This window comes from Austrofundulus limnaeus, unplaced genomic scaffold (assembly GCF_001266775.1).
Source record: "Austrofundulus limnaeus strain Quisiro unplaced genomic scaffold, Austrofundulus_limnaeus-1.0 Scaffold1397, whole genome shotgun sequence".
NCBI classification, from domain to species: Eukaryota; Metazoa; Chordata; class Actinopteri; order Cyprinodontiformes; family Rivulidae; genus Austrofundulus; species Austrofundulus limnaeus.
In genome coordinates, this window is record NW_013953799.1 from 32,115 (window position 1) to 56,242 (window position 24,128).

At 38.5% G+C, this 24,128-nt stretch overlaps 1 protein-coding gene across 1 annotated transcript in view; it reads left to right on the forward strand.

The window, feature by feature from the left end:
* LOC106535254 (EH domain-binding protein 1) overlaps positions 1–24,128 on the forward strand; it is a gene marked incomplete at its 3' end in the record, with an annotated part of 52,751 nt that overhangs the window by 27,160 nt on the left and 1,463 nt on the right. Inside the window, 5 exon segments of the mRNA XM_014032215.1 lie at positions 71–210; positions 2,090–2,215; positions 3,432–3,569; positions 4,318–4,585; positions 6,583–6,823. Of these exon segments, the coding sequence (XP_013887669.1) occupies positions 71–210; positions 2,090–2,215; positions 3,432–3,569; positions 4,318–4,585; positions 6,583–6,823 (913 nt within the window).

Below are 24,128 nucleotides of genomic sequence, written 5' to 3' on the forward strand. Positions count from 1 at the left end.
TATATATATAGGGGTTTCCTCACTCCTGAAGAATGTTTGCTGTCTCTAATGATGATATTCTGTGTTGCAGAGATGAGGACATGCAGAGTCTGGCCAGCCTGATGAGCATGAAACAAGCTGACATCGGCAACCTGGACGACTTCGAAGAGGAGAATGAGGAGGATGAGGAGAACCGAGTTAACCAAGAGGAAAAGGCTGCCAAGATTACAGGTATGAGCTCTTATTTCTATAGGTAACAAGTGTTTGTTTATTTCAATATCATTAATCATTTTTACCGATTTTGGATTTTAACAATAGCAGGTTAACTGGTTGCAAATTACGTTTCAGAAAGTACTGAGCCAGAATCCGTTTAATACAAGCAGTGAAAATCTGGTTGTGAAAATGTCTTGTTGAGTTCTACAAACTGTAACTTTTAGAGGGCAGATAAACTGACCTCCCTAAATAATCACTTCCCACGGGGCATCATGTGGGACATCAACTTTTTCCTTTTTTTTTCTTGTTTGTTCATTTTTTAGTTTCTCTGTGTGCTTCAGAACTTTAAAAAAACTGAACAATGTAATAAATTCAAGCATTTTATTTGCATATTTACTTATTTTTCTTTTCTTTTTTGTTCCTGCTTCTGGTTTTGATTGGTCCTGTAAACTGCTGGTTGCTTGCCTCCTACCATACATACGTGCTTGGGATTCATTCTCTGGTGTAATATATGGGCCTTCCTGCTTTGCTTAATCCAACTTTTCAGAGCGGCACCTCTTCACGTTAAGCTTCATGCATTCTCTCCTTTCTCTTCCTGTCCTTGCTCTTGATCTCATTTGTATGTATATGCATTGAGTGCCTACAGCAGTGCTTCACAAGAACACATCTTTGAATCAAAAGCTGGGCGAAGCTGCCAAAACTCCCTACAATCATATTCCTCCTTGAATGCTACCTACAGAACAAGCTGCCCAAGCATAACTAACACTAGGCTGACAGTGCATCCTCTGGAAACATTGTGCTCTCTCTTCTCTTTTTTAATGCAGAAAGTAAATATTTGAGTCTCAGCCAAAGTCTCTGTGTATGTCCTCATATGTGTTCTAGTTATKTAGTATTTTATTGAAGTATCTTAGCAACTTTTAGCAGCTACCAATTAAAAAGACTTGTGATTTTAATGTAGATGTGTTATATTTTAGAGGTTAGTTTACTTTTTTTCACATTATAGACACAGTATGACAGTTAACTGTTTTGACAATATTTGTACAGAAATAACCAAAACCAGTAGCTTAAAATTCATCTTTAAAACATGTTTCCCTTTTATACAGTATGTATCAGTATCTGGATATGTAAACATCTTCCTTTCAGTTGAGTACTTATTGTAAATAGTTGCTGGCCTCACCATGAACAATTCAGTGTTTTTTTTTTTCAGGTTGCACAATATATCGCAAATTTGTAATAATATCAGTAAGTGCTATATCAATATTGCAAAGACTACAATAAATCATAAACAAATATATATCAAGTTCTAGGTGAATTCATGATCTGTTGCTAATAATATATTTGGTCAATCTAACAGACTCTCACTGGCCTTCATGCCCAGAACAGGTTTCGATGAAAGTAATRACAAAAGAGAAAGTGAAGAGTGAAGAAAAGTAGGGTTTATAGGAATTTATATCATCATCGCAATATTAAGTAATAATATGGCTCCTCACACGTTCTTCYAATATTGTTCAGCCCCACTGTAATGTACCATTTCATGTTAACTGAGCAGCATGATTGTTCTACTAACCTGTTTAATAACTGTATCCTATAACTCTTGAAATTGTTACTAAATCAGTGCAGAATTGTTTGTGTATATTGAGATGCATTTTGGATTTGACAAATTTCCACACCTCTCCTTCTCTTTCAGCTGGTTAGTGTAGTGTTTTCAGTAATATAACATGTAAAAGATAAGCCTTACATTATGCTCTTTTATATAAACACATTTTTTGGATGTGTGGAAATAAAGGGAGGTTGTATTTTTGTTATGAGTGGGTATTTTGAGAAAAGGGTGTGCTATTTTGCCTTGTTCACTTCTATTCTTCCTTCCTCCCTTCCTGTATGGACCTGTCCTCTACAGAGATAGTAAACCAGTTGAATGCCCTCAGCTGCTTACATGGGGATGATGATGATGATGATGGTGGTGGTGGTGGTGTTACCAAGTGGGCACGCAAAGCAACAGCTAAGCCTGCTGCTTCTTCCCAAGGTCTTTTTTCACCTTTCCTTCACCCCCTTTCTCATTCTTGGTTCCTTTACTCTTCATTGCCTTRTGGACACCTTATGGCCTCTTCCCTACCAGTCACTGTCTGTAATAATATCTATAATTTTATTTTTCTGCACTTAATTTCATTTTTGATAATACTACTTTCAGAATTCTGCCCATTTTGGTTTCTTTTTTGTCAGCTTCAATCTCCACCCAACCACCCCCCTTGACCCACCTTGACATTGGTATTGTGATTGTGTTGTGGTCATGTGGTAATTAAGTTTATTAYGGTCCTGTTGATGTCCTGTACATGGTCTTTTAAACATTTCAGTTGGTGTTTGTCCTTTATATTCCTCTTGATTTTTGTATAATGTGACCTTCCCTTTTCCTCCACTGCAATTGGAAGTGAACCAGTGTAGGTATATGTCATACCTAATAAAGCCACCTTCTTCTAGATTAGGTAATAATACAGTAAGAACAAAGTTGCATGGTTCTGTTTGTCAAACAGCTTAGAAAATTTGTTCTCACTTTTTCTGTTATTCTCATGAAACCAYTGGATAATGATATTTTTTAGAACTTAGTTACTCTCTTATTAAAAATAGTTATTAAAGAGACTTAGAAATGAAAATACCTTTCATTTTTATACTTTTTCAAACTGAAATAGGCCGTGCATGTTGTCCCAGAGAACCAAAAAAGAAAAGTGCGGCATCTCTTATCAGCTACAACCACTTTACATAGCCAAACTACAAATAGACACATACTCACCAAGCTCCCCCCCCATTCTGATTCTCAAAAAGCTCTCAGCAGCAATTCTTGGCATCTACCTCGGTTACATTTACACTCTTTTCAAACTGACCCATGCCCTGGCAGACTGGAATTGAGCTGCTGCAGTTACGATGAAGACAAAGTGGACAAGTCTTTAGGATCTCCAGCCAGGATCTCTATAGCAACCTCCATGTTTTCTTCAGCCTCCCAAGGCACCCCTCCATACCACTCAATTTTTCCCAAGATTCCACTGTTGTATACGCACCGACGAGCGGGGTGGCTGAGAAACACAGAGGAGTTTTAGGAGGAGTACTCGATGCAACACTGAATGGTTCATTCCAAGTGCAGATTTTGGGTATACTTGTGTTTGTGAGTGTATTTTGAGACGTGTCTTGATTTTCAAATTTGTAGGGYRTTTAAATAAGTTTTTTTTTCCTGTGGAYTCTGGTGACAGAGCTGATTAACAAGCTAAACTTCTTGGAGGATGAAGATCAGGAGACTTTTCCAGCCATGAATACAAATCCTTTTGATGAACCTGATGATGACCATCAGTCGTACCCCAACAACCCATTTAGTGATCCTGATGTTGAAGGTACGTACTACATCTCTATCAGCTTCTACTAAAATAAAATCTCTTAGAATTTTTTTCTGGTGGATAAAAAATGTTCATAAGTTCTGGTTTTTAAGTTTTGATAACTCCCCGGTAAAAGAGTAGGACTCATCTAGAGCACCTCTTAATGCTTTGAGTCAGACACCTAAAACAATATTTGGGTCTGACCACCTGGGCAGCCAGGTGTGTTGGGATGTATTTGTTTTTAAGTGACAAGATCACCTACAAAGGGTCATCTACTTTGTTGCTTGACTGTTTAGGTTGTCTTTGATACTATCTTTAGTGTAGACTCTTTTGATTCACGTATTTGACTTCTTAAATCCCTTTTAAACTTTAGAATTTATTATTTGTTTTTTTAAATAAATGCACACACACAATATGAAGAGATTTCCTCCTCACAAACTAGGAAAATTCCAATTTGTAAAACAGTAGTAAAAACTGGTGCTGTATGTACTGCATAGATTGAGTTAGACATATTGTCTGATACTTGTAAATGATGTAGAAAAAGCAGAAAAGTAAACTCACAATACACATAAGGTGGTATCAAGAAGGCAAGTAAGCATGTAATTCTTAGCTGCTTTCCAAGACAGACTGCAGTCAGATTTGTTTTCTTTTCTTTCTGCTGTCTTGCTCTCTGCTTAAAGAGGGGGGAAGCTAACAAAGCTCTCGTCAARTCTAGTGGAGGATGTCTTGTTTTAACGCAGTCTCTACTTTTTCCTCTATCAAACAGAAGACCCTGGCCAGCCGGCCGTAAGGCAGCAGCCCGATGAGGTTTCCTTCTACGACCACGACGACTCAAATCCGTTCAATGAACCAGATGAACCTGATATGCCGGTTTCACCCCCCGGGAACCCCTTCGAGGAGCCGAACCAGGACATAGATGCTCAGCCTGAACCAGAGCCCCTCAAACCCAGGCAGAAAAAAGGAGTCCGGCCCGTCGACATGAGCAAGTACTTGTACGCTGATGCTTCTCACAATGACGAGGAGGAGCTCGATGAGTAAGACTTTTCAGTTCATTCGTWATTCACTTTGTTTTCCGATGCTGAAATTCTTTAATGGCTGCAAACGTGTTTGTGGCACTTTGTTAGGTTCTAGATTACTGATTGTGACTTTGTAAGATCCCTCCTTTTAGAGGCGTACTTGTAGCTATAGCACCCTTCACCCTGTCTCCCACTACCCCACCTCCCACCTCAACTACAAACGAGGCAAAGTGACGAAGCAGCTCTTTCAATGGGAACAAGGCCTCTGTTGTTTCACTACATTTTTATCCATGTCTCCCTCCTCCTTTATTTTCTCTCTGCCTCCCTCCCAGCTATCAACATGTKGGCCTATATTTTCCCCTCTGAGCTGCCCTTCTTAACTTCCTCCTGAGATGGACGCTGCTGATTTTCATTTAACCTCCATTCTGTCTTCTTTCCATCACCAGTGTAGTTAATGAAGGATTCTCTGTTAATTTATGAACTAAGCTGTAAAATGTTTCCATTTGCTTTAGCATTTCTGCCACTGTCATCTAAATCAGCTTTGGGCATTTAAAACACTGAGGATCCATCTGATTGTCCAAGAAATCATTGGCTTCAATTTATGTCTTTGATTTATTTAAATCTTTTTCAGATATTAATATTCAGTACATCGATATACATTGTAGGAAAAAGGTTGATGTTTCAAGATTAAATACTGCAGTAGTATTTCAAAGGAGTTAGTATCTGCAGTTTGATGCACCTAGAAAAAATATCTCACTCGTATTAAGTATAATTTTAGCTGGCTTGGCAAAGGTATGAGGACATCTGATAGCTCCTCTGCAAGTTTTTATGACAACATTTCAAGACTTTCAGCAAATTTCATTCTGCGCCACTCAGTGAGATGTTTTACTGATAGTACATGACCTTTCCAGACGAGTGTCCGTGCCTAAATTGCAGATGTGAACCTCTCAGCTGTTGAGCGAAGCTGTCACACTGATAGCTGTATGTTTGACTCCTCTCAGCTGTCAAAACACAGACAGGTTATTGACTGGTGTGTCGCTTTTTTCCTCTGTCTCCTACATCAGGAGCTGTTCTCCACAGAATGGAAAGTTCAAAAGGGCAGCACATTGTTTTGACTGGAGCCTTTTCGTGTGTCTTTTAGCCAGTTATAGCTCCTCTAGGAACCTGTCTATGTTTCCTTTCTAGCATTCTCATTTAGATTGACACAAAGTTGCTCTAATGGACCTTCTTCTTTGAAAAAGTACTTGGTCAATCACTTTCTTCTTTCCTATTTTCTCACCCCACCCTCACCTGCCAGTTCAATTGTTTGTTTAGGGTTGCACACTGCATGTTGAGTGAATACCTTAAGGCCATGCCCCTGCTTTCAGTGCCATGAGCATTTGTGTGTGTGTTGTTGTGTGCTTGTGCATGTCCTCATGTTCTTGCCCATCTGTCAGTAGCTCACCATGGGTAGTGAGGATATGAGGTCACTAGAGTCCTGACCTCGGTGCACCTGCGTCTTCTATTAGCTTACCACTCGTGTATGTTCCTCATTGTAGACTAATTCTTTGTCTCTGTGCAGCAGTTTCATTCAGTTCAAATATTCAATGTATAATTGAAGCCAACGATATGTTTAGAGTCCTGTCTTAAGACAATATGATTAATTAAAAACATTTAAGTCTAAAGTATTTCCTCTTTGTTCTTGTGTCATATACACAGAGATTATAAGCTACRCTTAGAGAAAAATCACTATAGATTTCTGAAACACTTGGACTTAAAATCTTACTTTTAAGAAAGTTCTAATATGGTTATATGTTTTGTTTTTTTAGAATGCTGACATAGTTTCACTGCAAGAAACCTGTTTTTAAGGCAATCGTTTAATCAGAGGGCCAAAATATAGTTTTTTAAAGTTGGCAGTTTTGACAGACGTTCGTTTTTTGTTAGAACCAAACTTTGCAAAACCTTCAAAACAGACAGATTTTTAAAAGAGATGATCATTGTCGTCACTCTCCTGTCATCTCATCCTTCACTTTCAGATCCAATCCATTTTACGAGCCGAAGACATCAAGTCCAGCAAGACCACCTGCCTGCAGTCCCTCTCCTGATGTGGGCAGCAGCCAGAAAAGGAGGGCCCCTCAACCACCAAGTATCACCACCAGCCCTGTCCCCAGTCCATCAATCCCCAAACCCACCTCTGGCCCAGATGGAATCCAGTCGGTTGGGCCCAGCCCAGTGGCAGCCGTGATAGGGAGAGAGCTKGCCTCCTCTTCCCCAAAGGTAAAAAAAAAAAAGATCAATTTGACTGCAGGAAGTATAGGTTAGTTCCAGCAAATTGAATGAATTCTGCAATAAAAGGCAGAAAAGCGGCCTCGTCACTAGCACTTACTGTAAAATAAGTTGACCGATATGGTTGGGCAATATTGGCAAAAWTTTTTTATCRTGATTAATTGGGGTTGTCATGGTGATATTTATTTAACAAAGACAGAAATACGTGGTCCAAGAATGAAGGTACTCCGTGRGATGATCAGCTGAGTTTTATTGCAACAACAGGAAACACAGAGAACCTGGCCTKTCTCTGTGCCTCTGYTTCTCTCTGTCAGTCTCTCCACACTACTGTTGAACTCTGTTGCACCCTTTTGAACACTGTSTCKMGAGRSSYCWYATATATATATTAACATTCTGTCATCTTAGCAAGATTTGATACAAGGTCAATGGAAAACACAAAGATAAACACAAGTGATATCTAAGAATGACTGTTGTTAGCAAATCTTGTTGTGACGTTAATCACTCTATCTGCTGATGAACAGAATGTCATGAAAACCTAGGTCATTAAAGGATGTCATGAATTACTTGCTTAAACAAAAAGTATTAGTTCTACCACAGGGGTATTTAGCCATTAACGATTAATTTGACAATTAATCCCCTGRAGTCCCTTATGTCCTAGGTTACGTTCACACTGCAGGCAAATCCGACCCAAATCAGATTTTTTTTGCCCCATCTGACCCATATCCGATTTTTTTATGACAGTCTGAACGCGACAAATCAGATTTTTTCAAATCCGACCCAGGCCATTTCGTTATGTGGTTTTAAATCGGATATATATCTGATGTTTTCAAAGTGACTGCAGTGTGAACGCTCATGTCACATTCCATCTGACTTTTTCATCAGGGAGGTAAGACACTCACCTCAAGTCACCCTGTTTAAATCTGTAGCTCCATGTGTTTACAGCTCCAACACAGAAGTCCAGTTGCTTCGTYTTTTTACTTTTAATTTTCCATGTCGATAACGTCCAGCCTGGGTCGCGGAGAGTATCGATTCTAAAGTTACTCAGTCGATACTTTATTTTCAGCTCATTTCATTCAAAAATAAAAAGCTTCACTGGAGCATCCCGGTCAGAGGCAGGTTCAGATATAAACACTGAACTAAACAAACATGTCAGATAATTATTTAATCGRCTCTGAGATTAAACAAGAACTTCAGATTCGACGTGCAAATATTAGCATCCATACTAACTTTGTAAACAAACAAGCCGGCTGATGAGACAGCACGTCTTTACTGCGCATGCRTGTCACATCAGTGCTGTGTAGCATTCACACAGGAGTCTGATGCAGGTCGCATTTAAAATGTAATGTGAACGTTCACACCAAAGGATCGGATTTTTTCTAAAAATCGGAAATGAGCATTAAGACCTGCAGTGTGAAYGTAGCCTTAGTCACATGACCAATTTAGTGGGAAAGATTTGCTCTTCATAAAAATCTGTTCCAAATAGTGTCAAAATTACAAACTTCAGGCTATACATCAAATTTTAAATTGTGTTGATAGATAAATAAATTACATAACTTTTTTTTAAATGTTCATCATATTTGAAGCGGAGAGGAGCACCAGTCAGTCTGCCTGGTGGCATTAATCGTATTAATCGTCAAGTGCCAAAAAAAATTTATTAATGTTTTTCTGACGATTAATTGCACACGATAAGATTATACCCTACYCTATAGACCTATTATAAAATTTAAAACGCAAAACAATCCTCTCCTAAACAAAAAATACTGTATTGGTTTTCTACAAGGGACTATTTCTGATTTCTAATAGAACAACGCTAATGTTTTTAATTTCCAAGTTTTATAAGGGTGCATTAAAGTCTTTTAACACACCTATCGCCCATTGTTAATCTCATGTGTTAAAACCCTGCTAATTGGGCTTCAACATAAAATAAAGACTGAAGAGTTTGTTTTTTATTAGAAGACCAGTCAGCTATGGTTATGGTGAGTGGGGATGGATAAAAARCATTTCTCTCCTCCAAAAAGACACGAGCTTTAATCAAACCTTCATGTTTCTCAAATGAAGCACAGTCAGCTAAGATCAGAATCCCTCAGCAAACCATCATAATCATACAGCCATCAGCCCCTGTAGTGATTCTGTCCCAACAAATCAGCCTGGCAAACATCCAGCAATCTCAGTGGTAATCTGCATCCAGCCACACACCTTAAACCCACACCTTCACAGGTACAGCTATTGAAGYCCATCAAGCAGCAGTGAACTGTTGCAGTACCACTGCTTGGCCAGTGATGATGCAGGGAGGCGTTACATTCTTGATACTCATGAAACTCACCAGCTCCTTCATTTGTATATCTGGGTGTTTTATATGCTTATTTATTTATTTAAATTAGGTAAATCATAGCTGGGTCTAATTAAATGGCTGATGGTCACAGAGACTCGCGGCCGGAGTCAGACCACTGGTGGGGAATGATTGGTTTGAGGTAGGTTAAAATGTATGTATGCGTGTGTGTGAGTGTGTGAGCATAGGGGCTCGATGAACCTGTATGGGGGCTTAAACACAGGAGGCTTAAATACAGCAGAGCAGTCACAAGGGGGTGTTGACTCACTGTGCGCGCACCCACACACACACATGCATAGTACAGTTACTCATACATGAACTGACACTCATGCCCTGCCCCTCCTCCCCATGCAGTTGGCTAGCTGACTGTTTTAGTGTAGCTGAGCGGTGATGCTGGCTGTCCATGTAATTATGGCACAGTGCCTTTATCACCCAGCAGCAGTTGCCTGTGACCATGGGTGAAGGAGCCTAAACCACTTTAATTACCCGGAGCCAGTGGCCTGTGGTGGGCCACACTTCGCCAAGAGATGCCCCTGACTCTGGAGCTTTGAGGAAGAGAGGAACAGAGGTATATAGGAAAAGAAAGAAGTGTGCAATGAAGGAAAATGTGTGGAAGATGGTGAAGGGTAGAGGACAGGAGAACAGTGGGAGGAAAGGGAAGAGAAATGTCTAGTAAGTTGTAGAGAGAAGGTGGTATAATGTTCACAGTAAGCAGAGATAGGCCTATAGCGTTTGTTGACACATACAGCAGATTTTGTTTGTTCTTATTCACACCAAGCACACACGGCACAGCCTGCACATGGGCTGAGAGATGACCTTTGAAAGTATGAAGTCAGAGAGGATTAAGACGAGACATCATTCCCACTATGAGAGACCAAGAAGAAACCAAAAGCACATTTTAAACGTGCACAGAGTGTAAATGTTTGCATGGATCCTATTTCTACAGTTCGTCTAGTGTGCTTGAGGCTCAGTTCAGTGAACAAATTCTTGGGGAGTTACAACCTTCCCTTGTTAAACTGACACTTTGTGCTGCATTTGCACCTCTCATCCACATGAACACTTTTACAAATGTTTTCTAAAGGTGGAGAATTAAAAAAAAAACTTTTATTGGTGTTTGACACTCAGAAACTTAGAAAAATGATAATGTAGCCTACTGCTTACATACTCACAAATGCTTTTTGTGCTAAAACCTCCAGCAGTGGAGACATTTTTAGCATTTTTTTTCTACGTTTCCCATATTCCCTTGGTCATTTTGTCATTAAACTTCAAACGTGCTGAAAAGGTTTGAGAAAAATGGTCAACTTTGTCAATGGTAAAGCAGGCTCTAAATGTTTGGGTAAAATATTTAGCCTTGCTCAAAATTATGTTCTTCTTTATTTTAATGAGCTCCTAGATGTCCAAGTTATTGCCATCTAGTGGTGTGGCATGAGAAGATTATATCTTCAGTGTGGACAGAGATGATGTTTTTCAGATAAAGAAGAAAATTGTCTTTTAAAAAAAACATATCTAAAGTGGTGAGCTTAGTTCTACTTACAGTATGTAAAGTATATTTTTAGAAGTAATTTTAATGTAAATTAGCTTTTTTCCCCCAGCTGTTTGTATGAGGAGAGCAATGAAAAACACACTTGGTATAATTATTTAATTATTGAAAAGGTAATGCATCTGTAGTATCAAAAAACTTGAAAATGAATAATAAATAAAATACACAGACACCTACTTAACAAAATGCATGAGCTAAGAAGACCATAGATGTAAAATGCAAAATGTAAATCAAAAAAGCCAAAATGTTCGCATGAAGCACCAATTTTCAGTTATACATTTACAGCCTCTGAAAGTTTTATGAGGACACACATTCAGTTTTTTATTTTAAATTAATTCTTTTTTGTTATTAACCAAACAGGATTATCATGGTTGGATCCTATTTATATCCATCCATCCATCCATTTTCTGTACACGCTTCTTCCTTTCAGGGTCGCGTGGGTCACTGGTGCCCATTTCCAGCAGTCACAGTGCGAGGGGCRGGGTACACCCTGGACAGGTCGCAAGTCCATCACAGGATCCTATTTATATTTTCATCTAAAAGAAACAGACATACTAAGAAAAAAAACAAAGATTTACATTACTGGTCACGGTTGCAAATAAAAAGTTCAGCAGTAAAATCTGTAAGGATCATTGAGTTAAATGTTCATAAATTGCATTTTTATAAAGTAATAGGTTTAGCAAAAATTGACACGACAAAAAAGTACATCGGAAGAGAAGAAAACATTGTCTTTGTTGTCTCCATGAATAATTTTTTGAGCAGATGTAGCATTAAATTTTGCTGTAGATGAGATTTCATCCCCCTTGTCATTTAATTAAAACCACTCACTTCAGTGCCAGTCTGTGGAAAATTGGTACACCTACAGGACATATGGTGGGCTCACCAGTTTAATTTACAAATGGGCATTAGATGTATTTGCTGGATTTACAGAAAGCTCTGAAAAAAGTGTTACCTTTTTGGATTTTTGTCAACGTTACACGTTTACAAAGACTAAACGAGTCCAGTGAATTGTTGACCAATTAGACCAATTCATAACAAATTCGATTAGCAGAGTAAGTGAATGTAAATATAAAATAAAAAAGCTGAATTTATAAAAGTTTTAAAATCTTTATTTCTACAAATATTTAAACTTTGACAACTAAGTTTTGTCATCTCTTCAAAATATATTTTTTCTTACATAAAATGCTAAGTTGGTTTGCATCTAAGTTTTATTTAGTTACAAAAAGTGATAGATGAATCTGCCTGTTCAGTGTCCTGTCTGAGAGAGAGAGATCCTCAAATGTGTCAAGTTTTGGATTTTTGAGTGATGTGGAGGGATGAAAATGTCTGTGGGATTAATGTAAATGAACAGAGGGAGTTCCTGTTGGGCAGGCTGTGAGCTCTGTCTGGTCTGATTCAGTCCATCTCTTTTCCATGGAGCTGATTTTTATTTTTTTCTCTCTCCCCTCTCCCAGTACTTCAGTTATCCTCCAGCTCGTCCCTTTTTTTATCTCCATCTCTTCTATTCCACCGTCAGGATCGCTCTACACTTAGATGCTCTTATCTTAGGATTTTCATCAGGGTTCTGCTTCATGAATTATGTGCCTAATTTTCATATAAAGAAAAGTTGTCTTCAGACAAAAGTTCGAACAGAAAAGTTCTGTTATCTTTATTTACTTAAAGAAATTCAGAAAGAGTTAAGACATTTTAGACTCTTAGGTTGCTTGCACAAAAAAATAAATCTCACAATACACCACATTTTAAATGTTGACTCTTAATAAAATTAAAAAGTTTTAGTTTTCCTACCTTTAATGATGTTTTTGTCTTATGCGTAATGTCTGTTTGATTTTTTCTTTATTYTCATTCCTAACTCCTAAAACAATTCTAAAAGGTGTCCCTGCCAAATTTGCTGTCAGTTTTTACATACATATGAACAAGTCTTTTTTAATAACGTGAAACTGAACCAAAACCAGACCTTTCTGTGATCACTAATGTTAATCAAAGGGTTCAAATTAGATTTTTGCCAGCTGTGAGAGCTCCTGTGCTGTGGGGGGAGGCAAAGGCCAGGAGATCCCTTTCTCTCCCAGACTTTGCCTTCAAAGCACTTTCTTCAGTTCAGACTACCTCCAAATTGAAATTAGAATAAATTAACACTATTTAATTGAGTTCGCAGAAGGCTRTGGTATTTCTTAATTAGCTTTCACTAAGGTTCGTGGCAGGAGAGGACAGTTTACATTCTGCCAAGTATTTCTGACGGAGGGATGAGGACAGAAAGAAGCTCAAGAGACAAGGACAGTCCTTTCTCATCTTCTGATCTTTGCTCTTTCCAAGGTCTCTCTTCTTATCATTTTATCCAGTCTAAAGTTATTTCATCCTCTCAGATAAGTTTGACATACCTCTGCAGAGAGTCAAAAATCCACAGCTCAAAGTCAGACAGGTGGCCTTGTGGTTTAAAACACCTAATAAATACATTTATTAGGGCTGTACAACATTCTGCTACTCAGAGATGTGCTTGCATGTTATTTGGTATAGTATTTTATAGCAATTATTAAAATAAAGGCAATAACCTTCTATAATACTTAGCTTCTATAATTACATGATTAAAATAGAGTTGTTTATTATATTAACAAATTTTTGAGTATTTGAGTGTCCTTGTCATATCAAATACAAGTTACCATATTTAATTTTTCTCAAATTTTAACTGCATTGAAAAAAGGTTTTGATAAAAGTCTTGGGAGAATCACATTAATAATTTCACACACCTGGCAGCCTGTCTATATCGTTAACTTAAAAATCAAAAGAGTGCCGTATCTCTTAAATTTCTTCTCTTGGCATCAGTGTTGGCAGAAAAATGGGCACAGCAGCCCATTTCTGAGACCACATCATTGAAGCCTCCTAGGTCACATTAGCCTTTCCATAAGCTGTGTAATATTAGGAGAATAATCCTCAAGAGGGGTATGGCTAAATCATTCCACCTCAATGTCTGCTTTTTTCCCCCAGTGTGGACCCCTCCCCAACCCTCATTTGCAATGTTTGAGTGGTCTGTCATTGGATCTTGTGGGAGAGCAGAGAACGCAGTGTATTCTCCCTTGCAGTTCAGGTCCAATCACAGGGTTTCCTGTTGCTGTTTTAACCCACAGGGCATCTCTGTCATCGAGTTAATAGAATGGTATAAGACATTACTAGATCCTGCACATTCTCATTCTCAGCTGTTTTTTTTCTCTCAAAGGCTGAAAGAAATGTTTATATATATATATATATATATATATATATATATTAGGACTGTCAAATAATTAAAAATTTTAATCTATTCCAAGGTAGCTGTGAATTAATAACGATTAATCTTAAACTTAATATAAAATTAAATTTTAAAATTTTTAAATATTATTTATTTATTAAATAAATAAAATAAAATAAGCCATAAGAAGACAAAAAGAAAAAAAAACTACATAATGTGTTACACATGGAGTTTTTTAAAAAAATATTATTTATTTAACCTTTATTTATCCAGTTTGAGACAGAACATTGGCTACGTTCACACTGCAGGCAAATCCGACCCAAATCCGATTTTTTTGACCCATCTGACTCATATCCGATTTTTTTATGACAGTCTGAACGCGACAAATCCGATTTTTTCAAATCCGACCCAGGCCGTTTCAGTATGTGGTTTTAAATCGGATACATATCTGATGTTTTCAAAGTGACTGCAGTGTGAACGCTCATGTCACATTCATCTGACTTTTTCATCAGGAGGAGGGCCTGAAGGATCGATAAGACACTAACCTCAAGTCTCGCTGTTTAAATCTGCAGCTCCGTGTGTTTACAGCTCCAAAACACAAGTCCAGTTGTTTCATCTTTTTACTTTTCATTTTCCACGTAGATAGTTTGAAAATAACATATCCAGCCTTGGTCGCGGAGAGTATCGATCCTAAAGTTCGATACTTGGTCGATACTTTTTTCCAGCTCGTAGTTTCGTTCAAAAAAAAAAAAAAAGCTTCACTGGAGCATCCCGGTCACTGAACTAAAGAAGAATGTCAGATAATAATTTAATCAGCTCTGATTAAACAACAACTTCTGATTCGATGCGCAAAATGTAGCATCCATGCTAGCTCTGTAAACAAACAAGCCGGCTGATGAGACGTCACGTCGTTTACTGCGCATGCGCGTCACATCAGTGCTGTGGAGCGTTCACACAGGAGTCTGATGCAGGTCACATTTAAAATGTAATGTGAACGTTCACACAAAAAGATCGGATTTTTTCCAAAAATCGGAACTGAGCATTAAGACCTGCAGTGTGAACGTAGCCTTTGAGAAGTTGTGGTTAGATCTTTGGAGGAACAGTATCAATCTGGCTTTGCAAGGAAATAATTATGGCTTAATGTTGAGACTTAGGAATTCTAAAAAAACCTCAGATATAGATGTTTATATGCATAAAAAATCCACTTCTAGGATTAGTGTATCTTATTTCAATTTCATATGCTGCTGTTGTGAAAAGACATTGTGTTTGTGTGCTGTGTGTACCTACACGTGTTGTGAGGGATATATTTTGATCCAGTAACTGTAATGTGGCTATCATTTTTCCACCTTTTCCTCTGTTGGGTGCATGTCGAGTTCACAAGTTAAGCGCTGCAAAGAGCTCACACTCCTCAATACCCATGCCGGTTGGTGTAAAAGGGCCTTCCGCAAAGCGCCACTTGTAATCTGCCTTTGGTAAGTCCTCCTTAGTTTTATCTGCCAAGGATTACCTCACAAGCTGCAAAGCAGGAGAGAACGAGGGAGACGCAGAGCACAAGAGAGAGAAATGAAAAGCAAGTCAAACAGAAAATGATGAAGATGGAAGAAAATGAAAACAAATCGCTATGTAATCTCTGAAAGAAAGAGACCTGCTTTTGAGTTGAAGGGAAGTTTCCCTTGCCACTTGTTTAGAGAGGGAATTGACTAATCCCTCCATGATTGATGTTGGCTATGAGAGGCTCTATAGCAGACTAATAGGGCTTATGAGGATGACCAGAAAGTCCTTTGTGTGTGCTTGCCTGTGTTCGTGTGTTTATGTGAATAAATCGGACCTTTTTGTCTTGTGTGTGCTTCTATCCATTGGCCACAGAGGCCACGGGTTTGAATGACATAGCTGCCGAAGAAGGGGTAACTTTATCTTAATCTGGTCTTAATCTGCCCAAGTCTTCCAGGTGTGTGTGGGCTTAAACCAAGAAGGAGCCAGGGTTTTTGGGGTGAGGTTTAAGGGGGCTTCAGGTGAGGAGAGAGAAACCCGTGCACTTGAAAGGCCTTTGGACCTCCAGTGGTTCTGAGCGCTTGGACCTCCAGTGGGTCTGAGACCCCCCGCACATTCCTGAGACAGCATTTCTTTAGGTATGCCAACCTGTCTTCCAGTCGCCTGTAAGTGGCCCTTACTCCATTTTTAATTGAATTAAACCAACCATACTCTAATTTAAAGAGAACTGCAAAGTATCTTGTAAATTAACTTTTAAATTGTGTCTGTGCTAAAGTGTGTGTGTGAGTGGTCACACGTGATTTATGGAGTCTCTGGTTAAAGAAACTAGAGCAATTGCTGCAGTGATAAGATTTTAATTGCCTCTTTTAAAAAGCCCCCCTGTAACCCCCCCCTCTTTTAGACTAGAACATTTTGCAGGTGGGTGTGCTTTAATATGCTGCTGGAAATGCAAAGTCAGAATTTTTATCTCACCCTGAAGATCATCAAGTAGCAGCTTAAGCTTTGCTGTTCAGGAATTCTTATAGGAGCTGARTTGAGTGGTGGGAAATATCTGATCATGCATTCCTGTGTTGGTTACAGTGCCATCAACTAATAAACTCCACAAAGTTGTGAGTGAAATGCTAAATTTGGCTAATTCAATCTTCAACTTTATTAAAGAGTTGTGGACTGTGCTGAAGATCTGGGTCTGTGTTGAAAAGCCAAAGTCTCTCCCAATTCTTCCAAAAACAGTGGTCAAATATCCACACAGAATAATGCTAGAAGCTTGTTAATGTAAACAAAAAGAGTGTGGATAAGGTGGGACAGTTAAATATTAATAGGCAGGTATGGATATATTCAAGCCTGTATACAGTAATTTGAATACTGTGTTGATTTGAAAGACTCCACAATAAATGCCAACGTGGATCCATCTCTTCTTTTCATCTTTGTTGTGTGTTGTTTTGTCAACCCCCGCCCCCAAAAAACAAAAACAAAACAGTTATTCACGTTAACCTTTTAAAAGCCTCAAATTATTATGTAATTTCTCACCAAACCTGTACTACAGCCTCTGTTACTCAAATGTTTTTCCAAATTCTAGTTCTACCCCTTGTATTGATACCAAATCAGCCTTTATTTCCCTCTACTGTGTTTAAAATTTCCGTCCTGCCATAGCTTCCTTCTTTAGTATGAGTGTTGATGCATGTGTATTCTGATCAGGAGTCAGAGGGGTGACTTTGTAATTATGTTCATTTTAATTGGCTGTGCTATCACCCTTCTCATCACTCCAGAGCCCACACTGTGCTGGACAATGGCAGTGTGTGGTGTGGGGGGTTTAGCAACTGTTCTGTTAAAACCACCTCCTCCAACTCTTTACACACACACACACACACACACACACACACACACACACACACACACACACACACATACACACAACACACACACACCTGAACACACGTACATCCTCTTTACCTGCAGAACATAAGTCCTCAAGAAGCCTCCTTAATGAGTTTTCCCTGCCCAAGCTTAGATTAATTGATCAGTTGTGTTATCGGCACATCTGATCCGTGAATCCGTTGCACAACTAATTTGTTTGTTTAAGATGGCAGTTAAAGAAGATTAAGCTGATACAGATTTATAACAGCAGCTGTCCTTTACATTTCCTTAATTTAAAGTTTTACTCTGAATGTACAATTTCTGCAAAACTGACGTAGGAAGTAGCAGAGTTAAAAAGGTCCTCTGTTAGATTTCTGTACAGTTTGAATTGGAAGGAGCATGCAATAAGGCAGTGTTAGATATTTAAACTGTGTACTTAAATTCACACACTTGCTCTAAAATATGTCAATGTTGTCAGTCTGTGTGTTTTTTTATTTTCCCGAAGCAAAAGCTCATTTTCAGGGGTATGAGTGTAGTTAATGCAACTGCTGTTTCCATGACAATCCAAAGCCAGCGCTTACGACGCATAATGCCCTTACATTACATGTTGGGCGGGCATGCAAGCATCTGGGCGCACAGCAAGCTGGCACAGCTGCTCTTTGTCTTCTGCCATCTCCAAATTGTCGTATTTCATTTTCTTTTTTCAGCGAGGGTCTTTTTATTTCAGTTTCAAAGCCGTTGCTGTGTTGCATGGTTGTGTCTTTGGAGCAGAAAAAGCCTTGGAAGCTACATTACTTTGGAAAAGGAAACAGATTTTTATATTTTACATCTCAGAAACCAATAGCCGAAAGGCTCTCTGTCTTGGCTTGCAAGATAATGCTTAGATGGAAAACATCGCTAACCCCCACCGCCCAACCTTCACTGTCGCAATGAACTGATCTACATATTTCTTTTTCACTTGTCAAACTTTAGGTCATAACAGTTCAGTGCCTTGTTTGAAATTCAGTCTTTCCTATGCAACCTTTTGAACAGTGTTTTCCCCACCTGTTCACACAAAACAAAAGGAACCTTGCCACTTCTAAACAACATCTACATGTGCAGTCACACATTAATGCACACTCACTTCCTCTTTAGACCAACTCTGGAAGGGAAGCCCCTCCTCACTGTAATTATGACTGTAATGTAATATTTCCTTTGTATGTTAATGTGTATTATTTTTCACGCTACATTTGCTTGTCTCTCGTTCCTTCCTCCCTCCCTTCTCATTTCCTTATTGTTCCATCCACTCCACATCTCCATTTACATAATTGAACTTTTGATTAGACTTCGCTCCATCCCCTCTGCTCTCACGGAAGAAACAAAATGAAATCAGAAGCACAATTTCATGGCTAAGATGACATGAGGTGATTGTTTTTGTTTCCTCTCAGTATTTTTTTCCCCCCTTATGTCAAGTTGTTGGACACATCGAGCTCGGATTAAACAAAGTGCTTGTTTTTTTTTTATCAAAGGTGCAATTAAATAAATGTGGATGTGGGTAGTTGGGAACCAGCCAGTCAGAAAAACGTTTTCAGTCCTAATTATTTTAAACATGTCCTGCCTGACATGCATGTATACATTTAGTGCAGTTTATTTGGTTTTTTTAAACCTTGTTTGAAAATTAGAGACACACACATCTTTTTATATACTTTACAAGTAAGTAAGTAAAGTTTTATTTATAATGCACCTTTCACAGAAACATATTCACAAGGTGCTGTACAATCATTAACAGTATAGAAATGGTGGAAAGAATAAAATGAAACAGAGAAACTTAATTGCACATAAGTAACGATAATTGAAACATCAAATCAAGAATTAATTTCTAAAATTGTAAATCAAACACAAGGTCAATGCAGGGCAAATAATACACAAAAACATAATGAATGCGGGAGAGAAAATATGGTGTAAGTTCAGTAAAAAAGAAAACGCAGATTGTCAAGCATTCACAATGGAGGTAGGCTGGCAGTAATGGTGAAATGGTTAGCTAAACGCTTGAGAGAAAAAGTGAGTTTTTAGGATTGTCTTGAAAGAGACAATGTTATCAAGGGAGCGCAGATTAAATACAACCTAAAAGAAAATTCACAACACAGTACAAACCAAAGCAAGAAGAAAAAAAAAAGCAAACTCTTTAAGCATCTAAAATCAGTAACTACATATTAAACAGTCCTATGACCAAGATGGTTTAAATTTGAGATCCATTGTTTGTTTYTTCCTGAGTTTGGTCACAGTCTTCTGAAAAACAGCATCACTGGTGATCATGCTTTTTTTCTAAAACAACCTTTTCTCTTGTTTTCTAGATGTGTGTATTAATGACACACACCCCCAACCAGAACAAACAACTGAATCGGTGAAGCCTTCTTTAAATAGCCCTAAAAAACAAAATATTACATTTATTTCAACACTAAAACCTGTTGACATCATTTTATTTCCTATTTCTTTAATCCTGTAATAGCTGAGCAGAAGATGCTGAAGTGTTTCATTGTCTTCACAGTTGTTGGAGCAACCTGCAGGATATTTCTTTGTTTTAACAAAACAGCTCCAMTGAATTACTGCTCTGACATGGTCTATTCACACAAATCAGTCACACGGTGTCACGAGAATCTTTACAGATTATTTTACCATTCTTTACAATTTTAGATTGAACTACAGGAAGTGCAACTGTTTATCCCCATTTATGTTTTTATTRATTATATTTTTAGTACTTGTACTGATCCAGATCATATTTCACTGGCTGAATTTTTGTCTAATAACTACATAAAGAAGTTTTTTTTTTTTTTTTGCAATTTTCTTAGCGTCTTTCCATGTAGTTGTACTACCCTTGTCGGTACTATTGTCATTTAAATAGCCAATCCACACACAGACATACTTTCAGTATGTCTGTGTGTGGATCATCTTTTTTTTTTTTGTTGCTCTAGGCTCCCTTGAGCGGATTACAAGTTTTAAAGAGTATGAGATTCAACACCTCCTCAAATCTGACACTCTGACACTGCTTTGAAGCCTCGAAAGTGAGATTGGAAAGACACGGAAGCTCTTTTCACTGCACAGAGTCGTGGGTTTATGTCATTGGTTTGAGGCCAGTTAAGTTTCCATTGATGCGTCGTGCCCCAGAGGAAGAGACAAAGCTGCCACTTAAAGCGTTTGACTTGTATCTTTTTTATAGCTCCGAAAGGCCAGTTTCATTGGCTTCTGTACTTTCAGGTCCCAGAGTTGTGTGCTTTCTGCATTAGTTTATATTTGTGAGCGATCACACATACAGCATCAGCCAGAAGCAGCCGTTAACACTCAACTTGGCAACTGATGCAAAGTTCTGAATATGAAACATTTCACCTGCATTAAGCAATTAAATAATAATGCTTCATTTAATAAATAGTTGGAGAACTTAGTAATTTTTTAAAGATCTTTGTGATCTATTGTTAAACTGTAAAATCAATTCGTTCATCAGAAATAAAAACACACTTTAAAATTATAAAACAGTTAGAAAAAATGCATATTACGTGATGTTTTCTCAGCCAAAGATTTAAACAAAGATCTTGTATAACTCGTTAGCATTCAGGGATTGAGGATGACTCTCAACTACTACCACACCCAATTTTACCTGTTATGTAAAATAAACTGTTATATCCATTTTGGTTTTTGCCAAGTTTGATTAGTTGAGCTAGTCATCATGTCATGTACTGCAAAATAGAATGGTACCTAAATGGAAGCCTTGAGGTACCTCACAAATGAAAAGCACTTCATCACAAGAAAGAAAACATTGTCAACATCAACCTGTTACAGTTTTCTAATTTATTATATAATGTTTCACCARTTCCCTCAGGATTTCAGACCGTAAACCATATTACAGCTTTTATCACCTTTTTCTGACTTCTGAAATCCATCCCTAACACCAACAGGAACATGGGTTCTTCCATCACCAGGTTTCCTCCTATCTTCTCATTCAGACACTGTATTGAGCTTAACCCCTCTACACACACACACACACACACACACACACACACACACACACACACACACACACACACACACACACACACACACACACACACACCACCTTTTCTCTCTAACCTCTTTCCTTCTTCAATTTTTCTCTCTCCTTTCTTTGCCCCGTCAGATGTATGTTGTTGACACTGAGGCATCAGGAATAATGGAATCTCTTGTCAGTGGCTTGTATTTTCTGCCCAGGCTGTTAAGGCTGTTGTATAATAGTAGCAGAGGAGGAGGAAGAGGGGAGGTTATGTGGCACTGATAGTAATGAAGGTTGCCTTTTCATTTTTTAATATGGAATGTTTGTGGGCCGAGGCGATGCTCTCCACTAATCCTACCCTCGAGTCGAGCTAGCTACATGGCTGCATCAGTGTTACACACACACACACACACACACACACACACATACACACAGAGTGACATTCACACAGGCCGATAAAAGACAAACACACAATGCATACACTCGCACACCTTCCTTTAGGCAAAACGGCAAACTGTTTGATAAGTCAGGGTGCATTTCTGCTCCTCATGAAAATTTCACTCCTCTCGCGTTTGTGTCTTAAGGAAATGCAGCCGCTCCTGTTAAAGATGATATGGTATTTGTTCAATATTTGATGCATATGAAAGCTTGACTGACTGGATGCAATTGTAAACCTTTATCAGGACAGAGTGTAATGGAACAGTCAGATTGAGAAAATTACATCAGTTTGGGGTTGTGATGAACTGCTCCTCATGTGCCTCTGTTGCCCGATAAGTGCAGAGTCTTTTTGGATGCGACGGGCACAAAAGGAATATTTACTTTTATTTATGCAGAACATTTTTTTCTGCATGTGCATGTTTATTTTCTGTTTTTATATGTGACGATTAGCATGGGCATGAGAACTTGTAGGATGCTTTTTTTCCATTGGCGGTGTTATGCAGGTGTATTTTTAAGTGTGTGTATGTGTGTTTTTTCTGCCGGCTAGGGTGCAGGGTTTGCCGCACCGGAGTGTGCTGTGTGTCTAATTGCTTTAATAGCACCTGGTCTCTAATCCCAGGTAATTAGAGCGCTCAAATTAGACAGCTACTTTCAACCGTCACTTGAAAAAAACAAGAAGAGGAGGAGGCCTGGAGGAAGACCACTCCACACTGAAACCCAGAGTCTCATTTTACTGACACACAGAGCACATGGTCACAGTGGAGAAAGCAGAATACAAATGGAGAAGCAGTTTTAGTTCACTTTGCTAAGAGGAACTTGTGACTAATTGAGCTTGATTTTTAAGAATGCAATAAATACATTGTTTTATTGCTGATAAATACTTTGATTTGATCAGCTTGTAAAGTTCAAAGTAAACCTTTTCCATGTGGATTTCTCTCTGTGTACATGTACAGAAATTGTGACCTTGCTTTAATAGTTTTTGGATTTCTCACCTTTTATCTGTTCACTCTGTTTGTGCCTCCATTTGTTTGAGTGGCACGAACGTTTTGTCGAAACCCACTAAAACGTGTCTGTAGAAGCTGTGGGGAAAGGTTAAGGCCCTCCTTTTAAAGATGAGCCGGAAATGTCAAGTGTCTGCCCCTCAGGCTCCCGCTACTGTCTCCCTGTACCGAGACTGCCATAGGGAACTGCATGACTTGCACACACTCTGGTACAAAGGTTAGGGATTGCTATTAGAGACGTCCTCCAGTCTCTTTCATTTGTTTTGGCTCTTGTGAGATCTCAACTGGCTTCAGGCTGCTGGTCAAAGGTTAAACTGTAACAATAGATGAGCAGGAGAAATTCAGGAGGTTGTACACCTTAGCTGGCTGGCTAAAATTGTTTTTGTACCACTCATATAAGTCTGTACTCAAGCTCTAAATCAAGCATATAGTCATAAAATCTTTCATGAGCGAAATAAAGGGTTTATAATCTTGACATTAGCTACAAATCCATATAAATTTAAACAAAAATGTATTTTATTCTTTCTGCGGCTTATCTAAACCTATACAAATCATAAGAATTTAAAAAACAAATGTGTTTTCAAACACACCTCTCCGATGACTTTTTATTTTCTGCTGATGCAGTAGCACAGAGCTGCCAGCAGAGGGTGTTGGTCACAACAAGTTTTGTTAAAATTCTGAGGCTCAAGCACAGAGCATCAGGCCTCTTCTGTGTGGCTTTAAACTGGGTTAACTCGTTCTCATTGTCATTTTATTGTCTCATGTCTCATAACCTGCTATGGTTTATTCAAGCATTTGCCTTAACAATGTCTCTACAGTTTGCAAATTACTTCTGTCATTTATTTGAACAAAACAATCTACAGATAAACTACAGTGGAGAGAAAAGGCATCTTGATTTTCAAGAGTTTAATTAAAGTTTTATATACACATTATCAGTTATGTTAGTGTCTCTTTTGAACCTATTATGCCAGGCAGTCTCTTGCTAACGCAATTTGCAGACAGATTTTGAAGAAATTTGTGAGCTTCTTGATCGCTGACCTCAAATCGATTTAATCAAATCTCTGTGACGCTTTTGTCTTTTTTTTTCCCTTTCAAAATGATCTGAGAGAATTAGTCTGTATCAGTGCCCCTATAACTAGATTAGTGAATATCCAGCTGAATAATCAAAACAGCATTGGTTCTGCCGGCTGTCAGAAGCAGACCGGTGTCTCCACACCACTGAGGATTTGTGGGATTTGGAGTCTGGGAGAGAAAAAGGCTCCTGATGGTGAGCGCTCTCAACCCTGATAAGACTTCAAAGGCGGAGCTAATTAATAAGATGTTTACATTATTCACGGTCATACTCTTCATTTTGTGTTCCCCGTTCAGTTGTGTGTGTGTGTGTGTGTGTGTGTGTGTGTGTGTGTGTGTGTGTGTGTGTGTGTGT